A 15,390-nucleotide genomic window follows, 5' to 3' on the forward strand; every position below is an offset into this window, starting at 1 on the left:
GGCATACTAGTCTGCCATCTGAGCTACCAGAGTCTGATCCCCAGCATCTGATTCTTCCTTGTTGCTCCCAACAACTTTGTTCAGTGTCTTTGTGTTGCTGTCCTTGTCTGGCACCACAGCCTGCACCTTCATAGCTGCACCACGGCGATGACCGCTCCTTTTCATGCCAACTGGAAGCTTTCCACTTGCCTGTGTCCCAGTGTACAACATTGGCACATAGGAAAGAATTGGGATGTAAGCTAAGCACAACTGTGATATTTGTCTCTACCCACTATGTCTATTTGTTTCTACCATAACCACAGAGCTTCATTAATGACTTTGGGTCTCATTATGAGTTTGGTGGTAATTCAGAGGTAAATCTGCTGAATTACCACCAAACTTGATTACAGTGACCGCCAATTGTTCCTTTGGTATTACAAGTGGTGGTAGGGCAGTGTTAATCCCCATTTTATTTTGAGTACATCAGGTAATAATGCCGGTTGTTGGTGGAAAATCCTTAATTACCACCAAACATGTAGTACAGCGGTGTAGTACTGCGGTGGTAAAAGCAATACCCGCACTGCTGTACTTGTACTGAGACTCTTTGTGCTGTAGGAAACCATTGGGTTTTCTAAAGTTCTTCTGTGGAAGTCACTGCACCAAAGACTATGCTGGAAAGCTACTAAATTGTGAAGACTGTGTTGGGGAGAATCATAATTGCTGTGCTAATTCCCTTCAACCTTAGAGACCCCGAGCTCTTTTGCTGGACTTAAGGACTTTTTCATTTTAACCCTAGAATGAGTGGGACCTTTTTCTCACTCTCACATGCGTTTTTACCTGATTTGGATATGCGTTTCCTCTGTTTTTGGAGTCTGACAAACTCCATAGGCACCTACTTTTTGTATGGTGACACACACTACCTTCAGTGCAGTGTCACAGAGAAATCCTTTAGATTTCTTGTGAGGTTTAAATACCTTTTCTTGTGGTTACTACATTTCCCAAGAATAGTAAAGTGAAATTGACTTTACTTACCTTTTCTCTTTGTAGGTCCAGAACACTCCATCTTATGTGGAGTGCTGGGGGATTACCTAGTAGCCCCTTATCCTACATTCTCATGTAACATTTTTATGTTACCCTCACTACTTCAAATGGCTGGTGGCAGTGTTTTTTTTTTCCTACCAGGGTTTTTATACCGTAGGCCGAACTCTCAGCTGCAGTACAGCACCCATGGGTGACCATTTTGTCAAAATGTCCCTGGTCTTGTTTTTTTGCCATTTTCTGTTAGTGAAGTCTTTCTTGGGATTCACTCTGTGCGTTGCCAGTTTTGAGCCCTTTGTTCGTTTTACCTTTGGTGGGCGTCAGCCCTGAAGCCTGCTTCTGGCTCCAGTGTGTCTGGAAAGGCAGGATGTGAGGGAGGTTCCTGAAAAATCCCCTGTCCTTTGTCTCTAGGAATGCCTGAATGCAATCCGTCCTGATTGGCTGGCTGGCCTTTCAGGACAGCGACCCTGCTGTGTGATTGACAGCTTAGGCTGTGCATGAATGGGAGAAATCTGCTTAAAAGGTGATGGTTTTGGGACTAGAGGCAGAGTCGACCACTGGGAGAAATACCCAATGATGAAACCGTGAACCAAGCTTGCTGCATCCTCCTGGACCTTTGAATTGCCCGGTGAAGCCCTGCTGCTGTGCTGAAACTCCTTTTTCGATTCGACAGAGAAGCTCTGGAAGGGACGACTTCTTTCCTTGGGTTAGTGGGACCAACTAACCCCGAGACAAACTCCACTTGACCTTCTTCCCCGACTGGATGTACTTTGCTGCTGCAAGAACGAGTGCCAGCGGTCGAGAAATCCATAGTCGAGTGCAATGTCTGAAATTTGGCTAGAAGCTCCAGGAGTCTTCTAAGGACCCTCCAGAAGTAGGACGACCAGAGCTAGAGTCCCCTCACCAGAGTGCAAGACCCAAGGAGTGAAGGAAGCCCAATCGGTATCCAAGATCTGCGACGGTGTTATTTGCTAAGTGCTGAAATCGCGAAGTGTCACTGAACCGAAAAGAGCCCGAAGCTGCCGACTACTTTTCAACTACCACTGCAGGAGCCCTCCAGATGTCCTCCCTGTTGTCCCCACGACTGAGGCTCAGGAACACAGGGACTACATCGCTGTAACAGGACAGAATCCAGCTGGAGCACTCTTCTTCAAACCTGAGGTACTGTTTAGACTTGGGGTGCTTACCTCATTGTCTTTTTAGCTGTGCTTTTCTCAGTTGGGAATTGCATTGGCTTGCCTTTAGAGTAGATTCTAACTCTCAAAAGCTGACAGTTTGACCCTACAAGTGATGTTTTTTGATTGATTGATATTTTATTTCTATCGCGCTCGTACACAAGTGTTTCCGAGCGGGACAAGGCAAGGGAGGGGAGCAGTGGAGAACAAAACAGCGATCTTACTAGGCCCAGTGACATCGAGAACGCGCAAGTGCATGGGAGAGGGGGAGGGGAAAAGTGCATGGAAGGGGGGAGAAGTGGAAAGTGCGAAGCAGAGAAACAGATAAATAACAATAAATAAATAATGAAGGCAACAAACAGTGGTAATGCAGCCAGCAATTTGCAAGTGCTAGGTTTAAGGCAGCAGACAGGGTAGGTCTGATAAGTGCAGGAAGAAAAAGGGGGGGATGTATGGGTACAGATAAGGACAGAGGGTGGCCAGGTGCACGGTGCCAAGAGAGAACAGATCAGCAGGGGAGAGGGGGAGCGAAGGCAGAAGAAAATAGGAAGGTCTTGAGGTGCTTCCGGAACCGGAGATGGTTCTCCTCAAGTTTTAGAGTGGCAGGGAGGCTGTTCCAGAGGGAGGCCCCAGCCGAAGACAGAGATCTACCCCAGGTTGTTTCTTAGAATAACGACTGACCCTGAGGGAGTTGGAGGTAGAGCGAAGAGCTCGTGAGGGAAGGTATTTGCGGAGGGATAGCTGAAGGTATTTTGGACCCAGGCCCCAGAAAGCCTTGTGGACAATGCAGAGGGTTTTGAATTTAATCATTGCATCCACTGGGAGCCAGTGGAGAGATTTCAGAGCTGGAGAGAGACGATCCCAGGGCTGGAGGCCAAGGACAAGTCTTTCAGTCCTGTTCTGGATTAGTTGCAGAGGGCGGAGAGTAGAGGCAGGTAGATTTAGAAAGAGGCTGTTACAATAGTCCAAGCTAGAGAGAACCAGAGCTTGGGATACCATGAGCTTCTGGGGGAAGGAGAGGAAAGGCAGAGTACCTCTGAGGAGGTGCAGTCAGAAATTTGACTTTTTAGAGACCTCAGAGATGCAGGCAGAGAAGGAAAGGGTGGAGTCAAAGATGACCCCAAGGTTCTTAGCCTCGCAGGTGGGGGTAGGAGGAGGGCCAGGGGAGGCCGGCCAGAGAGTGAGGGGAAAGGATTGTGAAGGTGTGCCGATGAGGAGGTTCTCCGTCTTGCTGGCATTCAGACAAAGATCATTGGCGGCACACCAATCTTGAATGGCAGTTAGGCAATCAGAGATGAGAGAGGGAGAGGAGGTGGCAGAGGGCAGCCTGAAAATGAGTTGAGTGTCATCAGCGTAGCACTGGAAATTTGAGCAGAAAATGGCAATGCAGTGGGCGAGAGTTGCCAGGTATTGGTTGAAAAGCCAGGGCGAGAGGTTAGACCCCTGGGGAACACCACAGGTAGAGAGGAAGATAGATGAAAGGAAGGACCCAAGTTGGACCTGGGAGGGTCGATCTGAGAGGAAAGAGGTCAGCCAGGCCAGAGCCTGATCAGTGATACCCAGGTTTTCACGGAGACAGTTGAGCAGGATGGTATGGTTGACTGTGACGAAGGCAGAAGAGAGATCGAGGAGGATGAGGACAGAGGGAATGTTAGAGTCAAGAATGGAGAGCAGATCCTCACAGATGTTCAGGAGAGCAGTTTCCGTGCAGCTCTGAAGCCAGACTGGTGGTCATGGAGACAGCCAACAGAATTGGAATGAAGGTTAAGCTGAGAGATGGCCAACTTTTCCAGAAGTTTGCCAAGAAAGGGAGCAATGGAAATTGGGCGATAGTTAGCTGGACAAGAAGGATCAGCTGTGGGTTTCTACAAACTCTCTAACTTTGTGCAAGACTTTGATTCTAAGAATTGCCTCAGCTCCATAGACTGTTTCAAATTAACTTTGGCTACCCTGGCTCCCTGCAGACTCTTCTAGCCCATTGACTTTGGTATTGTTTGTCCTCATAGGTGGAAACATGTTTTAGACTGTTATTGCTGGTAAAGGCTTGTCTAGATTTCATTGGAAGATTTAAGTGTCCTTGCATATAGTGAGAACCTGTTTAACCTTTTTCTTCCTTAAACCTTTCCTTTCTGCAACCTCAGAATCTGCAAAGTAGAACTAGTGTGATATATAAATGGCATGACTGTCCTTGTGATTGAAGTCACCTCGGGGTGTAGGAATTGTGTAAGAAGCATATCCAAAGTTTATCCACTAACTTGTGCTGATTCTTAAAAGTAATTTAAAAGTATATTTAAATGTTTTCATGAATTGCCTTTTTAAAGAATGCTTATTTAAAACTTGATGTTAAATAACTATTTATAACTGAAACCTTGAGTGCAAGTGTTACTTGGTTACTTGTATTGACAAATTTCATTGCAACAGCTCACATTTACATTTATACTACAGACCCATACCAAAAGGTGGGTTACCTAATACCAAGCAGATAAGCGTTATGTAGTCTCACACAATGTGACTGCACCAATTCTTACCTAACACGCTGTATTTTCAATTCTGCTAAAGCTATGTAAATAATACGTAGAAATATGAAGTATGCACATTCAATTTTTCTGCTTTTGCATATATGACAAAGCTGCATTAATCGGCCCTTGTTTTAAGTCTTGATGGGTTTGAGCACCAGGGATGCCTCCATGCTATGAGACGAGACCGTATAGGGAGGCGGGGGATTCCCCAGAGCCCGTAACAGGTTACAGGCCTTCATACTTATTCATACCTATTCATCTGGGTAGAAGTTGTGCCGCAGCCCCAAGCCAGGTACATTAATGCAAGGAAACTAGTAAGTTCAACCATCAGGTTTCTGTAAAACAGCTTGGCTTTAAATCCTACAACCTGTACCCTAGCTTGCCATTTTACCCTCTCATGCTTTAGCCCCAAGTCCAAACATTATGCATCGTGCCTGCATCTTTTAAGAGTGAAATGTTTAGAATAACAGTCACTGCTCCAGAGCTGCACTGATATAAACAAAAGTGCAGAACGCTTCCTTGCTCTTACTGATGAGAAGGGGTGCAACAAATCCAGGAGCTCACCCCCCATTGGGACGAACAAGGTGAGCCTGCTACGCTTAACTCCCCTAGGGGACAGTACAAGTGAAACTCCCCGAGTGTCCCCTGGGGATAGGGAATATCCAAGTAAATTATTATTATTCAGGCTCCCAATGTATGGGGATTGACCCGTATCAACATGTACAGGGCCCTTTAAAGCGGCTTGGTTTCTGTCCCAGTGTTATTGCCACCCCCATCCCATCATGCCTGAAGAGAGGAACCACCTCATAGTGTGCTAGAATAACGGCAAGTGAGGGAAACCTGTGCGGGAACTCAGAGGAAGGGACGCTTCCCTTTACTGAGGGACCTGGAGGTACGATCTCAGTGCGTGGATGGTGGAAGAAATCTGGAGCATACAGAATGCTGCTGAGTTCAGGAAAATAGCCTGAGAAACGCAGCACAGGAAAACTGCGGGAGATGCAAGCTGCTGCAGTTGCACACTGGTGTCCAGCAGTCCGGATGCTGAAGTCCTGCTAGTCAAAGGCAGGAGGAACTGAAGCGAAAGACCCGACTGCAAAGATTTCCGAGTCATGGTTCCTCAACAGAGAAGCCGTCGGCCCTGAAGAGTCATGGTGCAGGAGAACTGGTACAGAGACGAACAAAAAAAGCAAGAGGAGGGTGGTGAGGTGCCAGAATAGCCCATGTGGTGCTGACCCAGTGACTACCTCACGGGGGCATGGCTTAGTAGTCCCCGATTGACTGACCCAGAAAATATTCCATGTTATCCAGAAGACCTGCATGGCCAGACAATCCATGCTGTACATAAGCACCTAATAAGCCAGAGAGGGATATAAAAGACTCAGAAAGAATAGGCAAGCTGCTGAACACCAGCAGAGAACAATACGAACTGTAAATCATTGTGCTACGGTGCACAGAATATGTTGAGGAAACAAATTATTCCTAGCGGAGAGAATACTTGTGAATTTGAAAGAACAGTTGGAACTCTGCACTGTCAACAAGCTGAGGCCTGAGGAAAAAGGGGACCAAAGACACAATTGGGTGGAAGGTGGCAGTCAGAGACCATACACCAGGAGTCCAGTGTAGCTATCCCTTCGCAAATACCTCCCCTCTTGAGCTCTTCGCTCCAACTTACTTAGGCTGTGTCTGGTGTTTAGCTTTGGTGGTAAGGAGAAGATAGGATAGAATAGATTTGGACTGCATTTTTGTGAGGCATACTCACAAGCACTGTTTTTTTTTTTTTTTTTTTTGAAGCGTAGAGATCAACGTCATAGTTTGTAGGGCCAAAAGAGACATTCTTTTTCTTTTACTAAACCTCTAAGTTGAACCATGTCCTCTTGTGTACTATATGACAGGGGGCAGGGGAGTTGCTAGGTCTGGAAAAGACCCGGGGCTAAGCTGATGTCAGAACTATTGGGACTGGGGGCTAGCTAGTCTTTTGGCTGTAGCTCCTGAGATTCTATCCGGGGCTACAACCAAAAGATCAGGGGCTATAGCCCCCTTAGCCCCCCCCTATCAACGCCCCTGACAGGGGGCAAAGGTGTTTGTTGCAGGAGCGCACAGCCGTCTGCTTTTCCGGAAGAGGCTCAAATCATGCTGCACTGTACACCACTTCTGCTTTACTTCAAAATGAGAGCATAAGCCATGATCGATCCCAAAGGTGGAGCTACCGCCAAGGTACACCTTAGTCTCTGTCAGTACCCTAGAGACAGGTTCTGGTTGATGGCAGAGGCTGCATCAGGTTCAGCCCACAAGAACCTTTCTTCCTTGAGGCTTCCAAAATGGTGCCTCTAGTGTCATTAAATCCGATAAATGCAACAACAGTTGCCTTGTTCAGTGTAATTGAGTAAAGACAGGAAATGACTATGTAAGCTCATGTTACCGACATGAACTTCAGTCATGACCTCACATGGAATGTGTGGGGTTACTTGGGAGTGATTGCATAGATAGGATGTGTAGGATTCTTCTGGTATCCAGGCCCATGAGCTTGCCTGGGGGGTGGGTGGGTGGATGCCCACAAATGTTTGTCTGGACGCAAGCACTAGGTGGATAGCTGCCAAATGTTTGAATGGGGGGGGGGAGGTGTTAAGGGTGAAGGGGAAGAGTGATGGATAGGTTGTGGTGGAAGAGGGTGCGAGTGAGAGAGGAACGGGTGGTGGCATGGGAAGTGGGGTGGTGGGCGGCAGCCGTGGTGGGGGGGGTGGCTGAGGTGGCGGCGGGTGGTGGTTGGTGGGATTGGGTGGGGGCGGTGGGGATGGAGATGGCGGGCTGCTGTGGCACAGTGCGCACTTCGGGGGGCAGCACCCACACACGTTGGGGGGAAGTGCATGGGGGCACCGTGCACCTGCCGTGGGGGGTTGGGGCAGTGCGCATGGGCAGATGGGGCCCCATGCCTCCTCCGCTGTGCAGGGTATGCAGAAAATGTACAACCCTTACCGCCCTACTTTGCCATTTAACACATTGCTGGGTTTGGAGTTAAATCGGGGCTCCCAGATGAGAAATAATTAATGTCCCCACCACCCTCTGACAACAAGCTCTTGCCAGTAAAGGTCTTGAGTTCTTTTCCCTGATTGCAAGTTTTGACTTCATGACTAGTTGTCTTAACCTATACCCTATAGGTATATAGTATGTCTTAACCTATATATATAGGAAGGTATTCAATTGTTCCTGTCTACAGCATTCCAGGAGTTTCCAGCATCAGTATCAAGATCCTGACACAATTCAGGTTAGCATCCTTCCCGGCACATTGATGCTTAAGGTAACGAACGTGCTAAATATTACTTTTTAACCCAAGACTTGGGTGAACATGTTTTCGAGTTCAATCTAAAAAGAACAGCTGTAAGACTGCACTGCATCTGTTACTACACCTTCGCAAAAGTTAACATGCAAGTTGCAGGTTCTTTAATGTAGACCCCGTTGGGCAGCTTTGTGCTGCCTTCTTGTGGCAAGTAGGTACACCTGTGGCTTTAGACATTACACATCTGGATCTATATCTCTGGTTTGTTTTCCTTACCTGTTTACCATCTGGCTTTCGCCTTAAATTTGCTCGGCACTGTGCCCAGGTTTCTAAGTTTCAATGTCTCTGAATATTTAAAAAAAATCGGGATTATGTTAGGAACCAAAATCTGTCTCACATTGCACAATAAAGGTAATTATGTAAATCTTCATGTATTCATGCTACCAGCATCATGCGGGATAGTTTGCTTTAAGCATTTGAGTGTAACAAAATTGTACATTGTCATTTCCAACACGAGAATTTTGCCCTGCTGTTAGTAAACCTTCCCAGGTGGCTAGACCATCATATGTGAGACTGGCTTTGGGGAAAGTGCCAGTTAATTATTTAGAGTGTGAATGTTTGTTGTATGATTTGTTTCCTAAAGAGCCGGATTCTCTATATCTAGTATCATAGCCGACCTGCAAAATAATTGTAATTTACAACTGTTTAGGCATGTTCAACTTTCTTCCTTACGGTTTACTGAATCCGTTAACTTATGGTCTGGGGTGCTGACATGGGCATATTAGAGTTATAAACAGCTAGAGTATTTCCATCAAATGTATTTTGCAACAGCATGCACATTAAGTCCTATTGATCTCTGCTGGGTAGGCCCTTGGTCAACAGTGATGAGCAGTAAATGTCTATGTCCACAGCAGAGGAACGATAAATCAGCCCAGTGACTGAGGATGTGCGTATATAAATATTTAGGAGGGGAAGAGGAAAATATGTTTGTGCAATCTTGACAGTCCTATGTCCTGATTGGGTATTGTGTAGTGGGAACCGGCCTCTCTGAATGCCACTCTGTCCACATGTAGCTGCTATTGCAACTATTCCGCCTGGTCATTGATACAAGGCCTATCTAGCACGGAACTGCTGATCTGTTTAAACTAGGGGATCACTGAAACTCTTTAAAAGCACTACGTCCTGCAAGCAGTCGCCAAGTGCTGTTTATTAACCACTTATATGCAGAGAATGTGAACGCCCACGTCTTTTACACTATCACTTTGTATTGCAGAGTACATGGATGTCCACATCCTACTTCCTGGCACCTGCATTAATTGCAAGCCCGCAATGTGGTAGTAATACCTGCTGCAGTTCCACGGTATAGGCGGTTTCCTGGGGCATTATATGTTTGCCTGATTTCAGAGTGTGGGGGGGGGGTTAAATGAGGTTTGATGTCGGACAAAAGTTAAGCTGCTATTTGTGACAGTCCAATTGTTTGCATTTTAGGTCAGAAGAATTTTCGCTGTGGAATGTGTGACAAGTCGTTCACCCAGAAGTCTCACCAGACATCGCACATGGTGATTCACACTAAAGAAAAGAACATGAAGTGTGACTTCTGCGATAAGATGTTTATGAGACGTCAGGACCTGAAACAGCATGTGCTGATCCACACAAGGTAATTAGCAATACATCAGCTTGCAAGGAGCTAGAATAAACATTTGTTCGATCTTTTTGTACTAATGTGCAGCACTGTAAAAGGGAAGCAAGTCTGAAGTGGTGCAGATGTCCGGCCTTCTATTATTACAAATACTCAGTTGAGCGGGAAAAGCTATAGAAGCAGCTTTTTGGTATAGTGATCCAGGCCTTCGGCTAGTGAGATTCTTGGATAAGTGTCCAGGTTTTTGTACTGGGGAAGATTTTGTGGAGAATGCAGAAAAGTATGACACTCTTTTCGATGAGCTTCCCATGCAGGCGTTGGTCTAATTACATATTGTCCCAGGGATTAGCCTGCCTTCTATTTTGAAGGATTATTTCAACAGGGAGCAGAGATGTCCAGTTGGCAATTCTAGACAGGCGGTTCTGTTGGAATTTTTAAAACAAGTTATTTAGAGCTTTCAAGAAAATTTTGGGCAGCCGCTTACTGCCATCATATTTTAAAGCAACTCAAAGTAGATAATGCCAGACAAAATATTTAAAGACCTAAAGAATACAATTTGGAAAAATGCCACGTAGGCATTATTTTGAATGTCCCTGCATTACTAACTAAACGAAAAGTGACTACTACAGTGAAAACAATTACAAGTATTGTAGAAGCAAAACCAAAACAATTGCTAGAAAGATTCATTTTGGGGATATGACTCGTAAATCGTATTCAAGGGTGTGTAATAACTTTTTTGTCTTAAAGGAGAGTTCCGGGACTTTTTTTTTATTGTCCCTACGGTTCGGCCATGTGTTTTTAAGCATAACTCGGTAGATCGTGGAAAACTTTCCTATGGACCTTACCCGACTTTTCGTCCATTAACGCACTCGAAATCAGCCGCCATTTTCTGATAATCCTATCACTTGCCGCATCGCCCTGGCTCACCTGCTTTTGCGGCACTAAATCAAATCCCCCGCCCCCGAGGCTGACATCAGCAGACGCGTACCGCCCATTTCCCAACGCCAAAGCACGTTTCGTGTCAACAATCGCTGCGCCTCAGCTAATGAAGTGTCGCCATGGAAACGGCAGGACGCCTCTTTCCTCAATAAGTATAAACACACCGTTTCACAACACACAGCAGCAGATTTTCGATTCCATTACTCTCGCTGTGTTACTTTGAGTATTCTGTGACTCGTTTCTGTGCTCTGGTCAGCTACCTTCGTTGATTGTAGCCCGTGTGAACAGATACCAGTACCACCGCTATAAATTATTTTACTTTCTTTACCACACAATGGCTACAATAATGCCGTATATGTACGAGCCCGAGTACACCGAGGAAGAACTACTGGAAAGGCAAGCACGCGAAAACGATGGGGATTCGGACGGCAGTTGGGAGGACCAGTCAACGGATGAAGAGCCTGGACCATGTCGCATGGACGGCGTCTCCACCTGGTGCACATGCAATCGTTGCGAGCTAATGCCAACTGAGGAGGAGAACTGCTGCTGCCGTGAAAATTCCGGGTGCTTGGCCTACATTTCGGAAGGCGAGCCAAGTCCGCAATGCATCACCGAGCTGCCAGAGTTCAGGGAAGCCTGCCTCTCACGGACAGTGTTGAGGATGATGATGGTGCTTATGCACGAACTTTGCGGCACTGTTCGTCCGCGTAATCCGAGTAACGAGTAAGTATACTCTGGTTGTGATGTCAGTGATGCCACTACTATTTCATGGTCGTCTCCCACATATAAAACTACATCTACATATCATTCGAATGCATGTAAATTGGTTCCATGTTGTGCATTTTCTAGATAGAATTTTTTTCAAAGCAGAATGACATTTTTGTACCTGAATCGACAGTGATAAGAAAGTTGTCATTTTAATACAGTTTGCATCTTTCATTTTCACAGGTGGTACAGGCTGGTGGCCTATCGTTGCTTCACTTGGTGGCTTCACGGGAGGCTCGGACACCGCGTTCGGAGAGTAATACCTGCCTGTGCGGTACTTGCCATTAGACAACATTTCCCCAGCGACAGTGGACAATACCGCGGCTTTTCCCGGGATGTGCTGCAACCGCAACTTTACAATGTGTAATGTTTATTATTTATGTTCAATTGAAATTAAGATCTAAAATAAAACCCAACATATATTTTAACAATGGTTGTTTTGATTTTTTAAATGAATCTAGTGTGTCTCCATTGAATAGTCTTCCTGTGCCTTGTCTTGTCACACCACATGTCTCCGGCCAGCATCCTCCCTCACGCTGGCCGCCCACCTTCAATCCACATAACCGTTGAACCCATATGCAGCAGACATACATATGTTATTTTGCGGGTTGGCATCAAGCCTCCCGGCCTTGCCTCCTCCCCCAAAAATACTTACCACACCACTTTGTTCAGGGTCTCCAGGGTGAACTGCACCCATATATTCTCCTGGGAGGCTGAGGTATTTATAAACTCACCCCCCTGCCTTCCATGTACTAGATCCTGCAGCCTGCCTCTTACATGCAGTTAGATGGCCTCTCCTTGGTGAGGCCCTACGGCAAACGAGTCTTGTCTGCACGACCACCGCCCGCACCGGGGTACTTGCGCTGGCAAGTGGAGCTGTCAGGGAGCGATAAAGGCCAAGAGGTGCCAAAGACCATGTACACTTCAAAGTGGTCTATAGAGCATGGGTTGTTGTTCCCAGTTCTACCGCCAGACCCCGTGTCTCCTGCCAAGCATCTCCCCTCACGCTGGACGGCCCCCTGCAATCCACATAAGTGTGTCTCCATTCACGAGTCTTCCTGTGTCTTGTCTGCACGACCACCGCCCCAATCCACCCCCCGCCCTATCAAAGGCAGTTTGCACCGGGGTACTTGCGCTGGCAAGTGGAGCTGTCAGGGAGCGATAAAGGCCAAGAGGTGCCAAAGACCATGTACACTTCAAAGTGGTCTATAGAGCATGGGTTGTTGTTCCCATGTCTACCGCCAGACCCCGTGTCTCCTGCCAAGCATCTCCCCTCACGCTGGACGGCCCCCTGCAATCCACATAAGTGTGTCTCCATTCACGAGTCTTCCTGTGTCTTGTCTGCACGACCACCGCCCCAATCCACCCCCCGCCCTATCAAAGGCAGTTCGCACCGGGGCACTTGCGCTGGCAAGTGGAGCTGTCAGGGAGCGATAAAGGCCAAGAGGTGCCAAAGACCATGTACACTTCAAAGTGGTCTATAGAGCATGGGTTGTTGTTCCCATGTCTACCGCCAGACCCCGTGTCTCCTGCCAAGCATCTCCCCTCACGCTGGACGGCCCCCTGCAATCCACATAAGTGTGTCTCCATTCACGAGTCTTCCTGTGTCTTGTCTGCACGACCACCGCCCCAATCCACCCCCCCGCCCTATCAAAGGCAGTTCGCACCGGGGTACTTGCGCTGGCAAGTGGAGCTGTCAGGGAGCGATAAAGGCCAAGAGGTGCCAAAGACCATGTACACTTCAAAGTGGTCTATAGAGCATGGGTTGTTGTTCCCATGTCTACCGCCAGACCCCGTGTCTCCTGCCAAGCATCTCCCCTCACGCTGGACGGCCCCCTGCAATCCACATAAGTGTGTCTCCATTCACGAGTCTTCCTGTGTCTTGTCTGCACGACCACCGCCCCAATCCACCCCCCGCCCTATCAAAGGCAGTTCGCACCGGGGTACTTGCGCTGGCAAGTGGAGCTGTCAGGGAGCGATAAAGGCCAAGAGGTGCCAAAGACCATGTACACTTCAAAGTGGTCTATAGAGCATGGGTTGTTGTTCCCATGTCTACCGCCAGACCCCGTGTCTCCTGCCAAGCATCTCCCCACACGTCATTCATTCACAAACACACCCCTGTTTCGAATTCTTTATAACCCACTTCATATTTCTAATGAGAACTTCTTTGCGCTTTGCTAGTCAACCCGTGAAGGTGCTGGTTGTCTGCTCTTCGTCTCTGTGAACTTCCGTGACCACTTTGAGCAAACTCATCAGTTTGCAACCTGTGATCTGCTCCCTGTTCTACGACAAGAAACTACTCTGATCCCTGCATCTAACTGTTTGCTCGTCAAGGTAAGGCCATGTACCATACTCATTTTGCGTCCAATTTCTTTTCGTTCAAGACAGTACATGCAAGGAACTAGTCACATGTTCTGAGTTTAGTCAAATTATTTTTGTATTTTTTTAAAGTTATTCAAATACTTATCCGCATGTGAATACCGTGTATAGTTCCAAAAACCAAAACATACCTTGCATTGAACCTTTTATGTATTTAATTTTTTAACACATTGGGATTCATAGAGAATTGTTGATCTTTACTTTTCAGAACTTTCCACAATGCCTGCCTGTTCCATTGGCGGTTGTCCTTCGAAGACCCATAATAAATCTGAAGGTACTATAATGCATGTTTTCCCTAAGACAATAGATCAGATAAGAGAATGGGTCCGATATTGCGGATATCCACCCTCTGAGCTTGAAAGTAGAGTCCTAGAAGTCTTTGCGGACAAGAGGGGTGATCGATACCGCATCTGCAGCAGGCACTTTACCTCTGACATGTACTCCACATCATTGCTAATAAAGAAGAACACACCGCGAGCGAGGTGAAAATTGCTCTCAACCGCTATTCCCACTCTATTCGTCCACATCCCTCCACTGGTGAGTCAAGTTTACGTATTTATCTCTCGGCCTTGCGGTAGTGTGTAGCATTAGCTAACAATAATTTCCCCATTTATGTATCCACTCAATATGAAGGCGGAAGATTCTCCATCCGTGTCGTTATTGCAGTCATCAGCCACTTCAAGCGCCTATCGGGTAATATTACTTGGCTATTCTGCCACTGACTTGTTTTAGGCATGTAAATCAATAGTTTTAATTTATCGTGTAATTATTTTACCTAATGGTACACCCTTGTACTCGTCCTCTAGTCTTTGTTTTCAGTTATAATTATTGTTATCCAAAATAATTCAAGTACTGTCTTTCAGGGAGATGCTGAGGAGTCCAACGTATTGACGACTACCGTTGATGTCACTCAGATGCTCGAGGTACGTTTCAGGACAGTTCCATCGATGGAGATCATCAGATCTTACATTCTTGTAGCGTGATTGTTACACACAATGTTTCTTTCGTTTTTAGCCATTGATATGTCCTTCTGTCGTCGCCCTCCTATGTGTCTTCTTTTTTCAATATTGTGTTCATTACTAATGAAAGTCCTATGTTTCAGGGAGTCGATGGAGCATTAGTCCAAGAAGAAGGGGGAGCGTGCAGTTACGGGTCGGCGCAACAGCTTGCAGAAGTGTGCACCGCAGTTACATCGTCCCTTGATGTTCTTATACATTTCGAGGTATGGATACTGACAGCTCGATCAAGCGAGATCATATGACGTGATTACATCCGCTATACTTCCTTCTTTATTAACGCAAGTACTATGTTTCAGGGAGATGACGGAGCTTCTTCTACAAGAACATCACCCCTAGTAGTTGATGCAGATTTCTGGGTGGTGACACTTCCAACGATCGAGCAAATCGAATCATATTTAGATATCCATTATTTATTTTAGACAACTGATCATTTGTGCAGGTCTATTTAGATGAGCCGTTCACGCCTGCACAAACTTTCTGTTCTTTTTATCAAAATAGAAAACCATACTAATGCAATTACTGTGTTTCAGGGAGTCACTGAAGCATCATCTTCAATAATATCATCAATGGAAGTCTATGAGGAGCCCGAGGTATGGATCTTGACAGTTCCATCTAACTAGATCAACAATGCGTGAATAATTGTCGTTTGAATGTTCTACACAAA

The 15,390-nt window shown here is 46.4% G+C and overlaps 1 protein-coding gene across 5 annotated transcripts in view; it reads left to right on the forward strand.

Annotated features, from left to right (window-relative positions):
• PRDM4 (PR/SET domain 4) overlaps positions 1-15,390 on the forward strand; it is a 617,560-nt gene that overhangs the window by 518,013 nt on the left and 84,157 nt on the right. For all 5 annotated transcript variants that reach the window (XM_069628794.1, XM_069628793.1, XM_069628795.1 and 2 more), the window contains one exon: positions 9,474-9,642. In XM_069628794.1, the coding sequence (XP_069484895.1) occupies positions 9,474-9,642 (169 nt within the window). The remainder of the gene's footprint in view (positions 1-9,473; positions 9,643-15,390) is intronic.

This window comes from Ambystoma mexicanum, chromosome 12 (assembly GCF_040938575.1).
Source record: "Ambystoma mexicanum isolate Mex_15411 chromosome 12, UKY_AmexF1_1, whole genome shotgun sequence".
NCBI lineage: Eukaryota > Metazoa > Chordata > Amphibia > Caudata > Ambystomatidae > Ambystoma > Ambystoma mexicanum.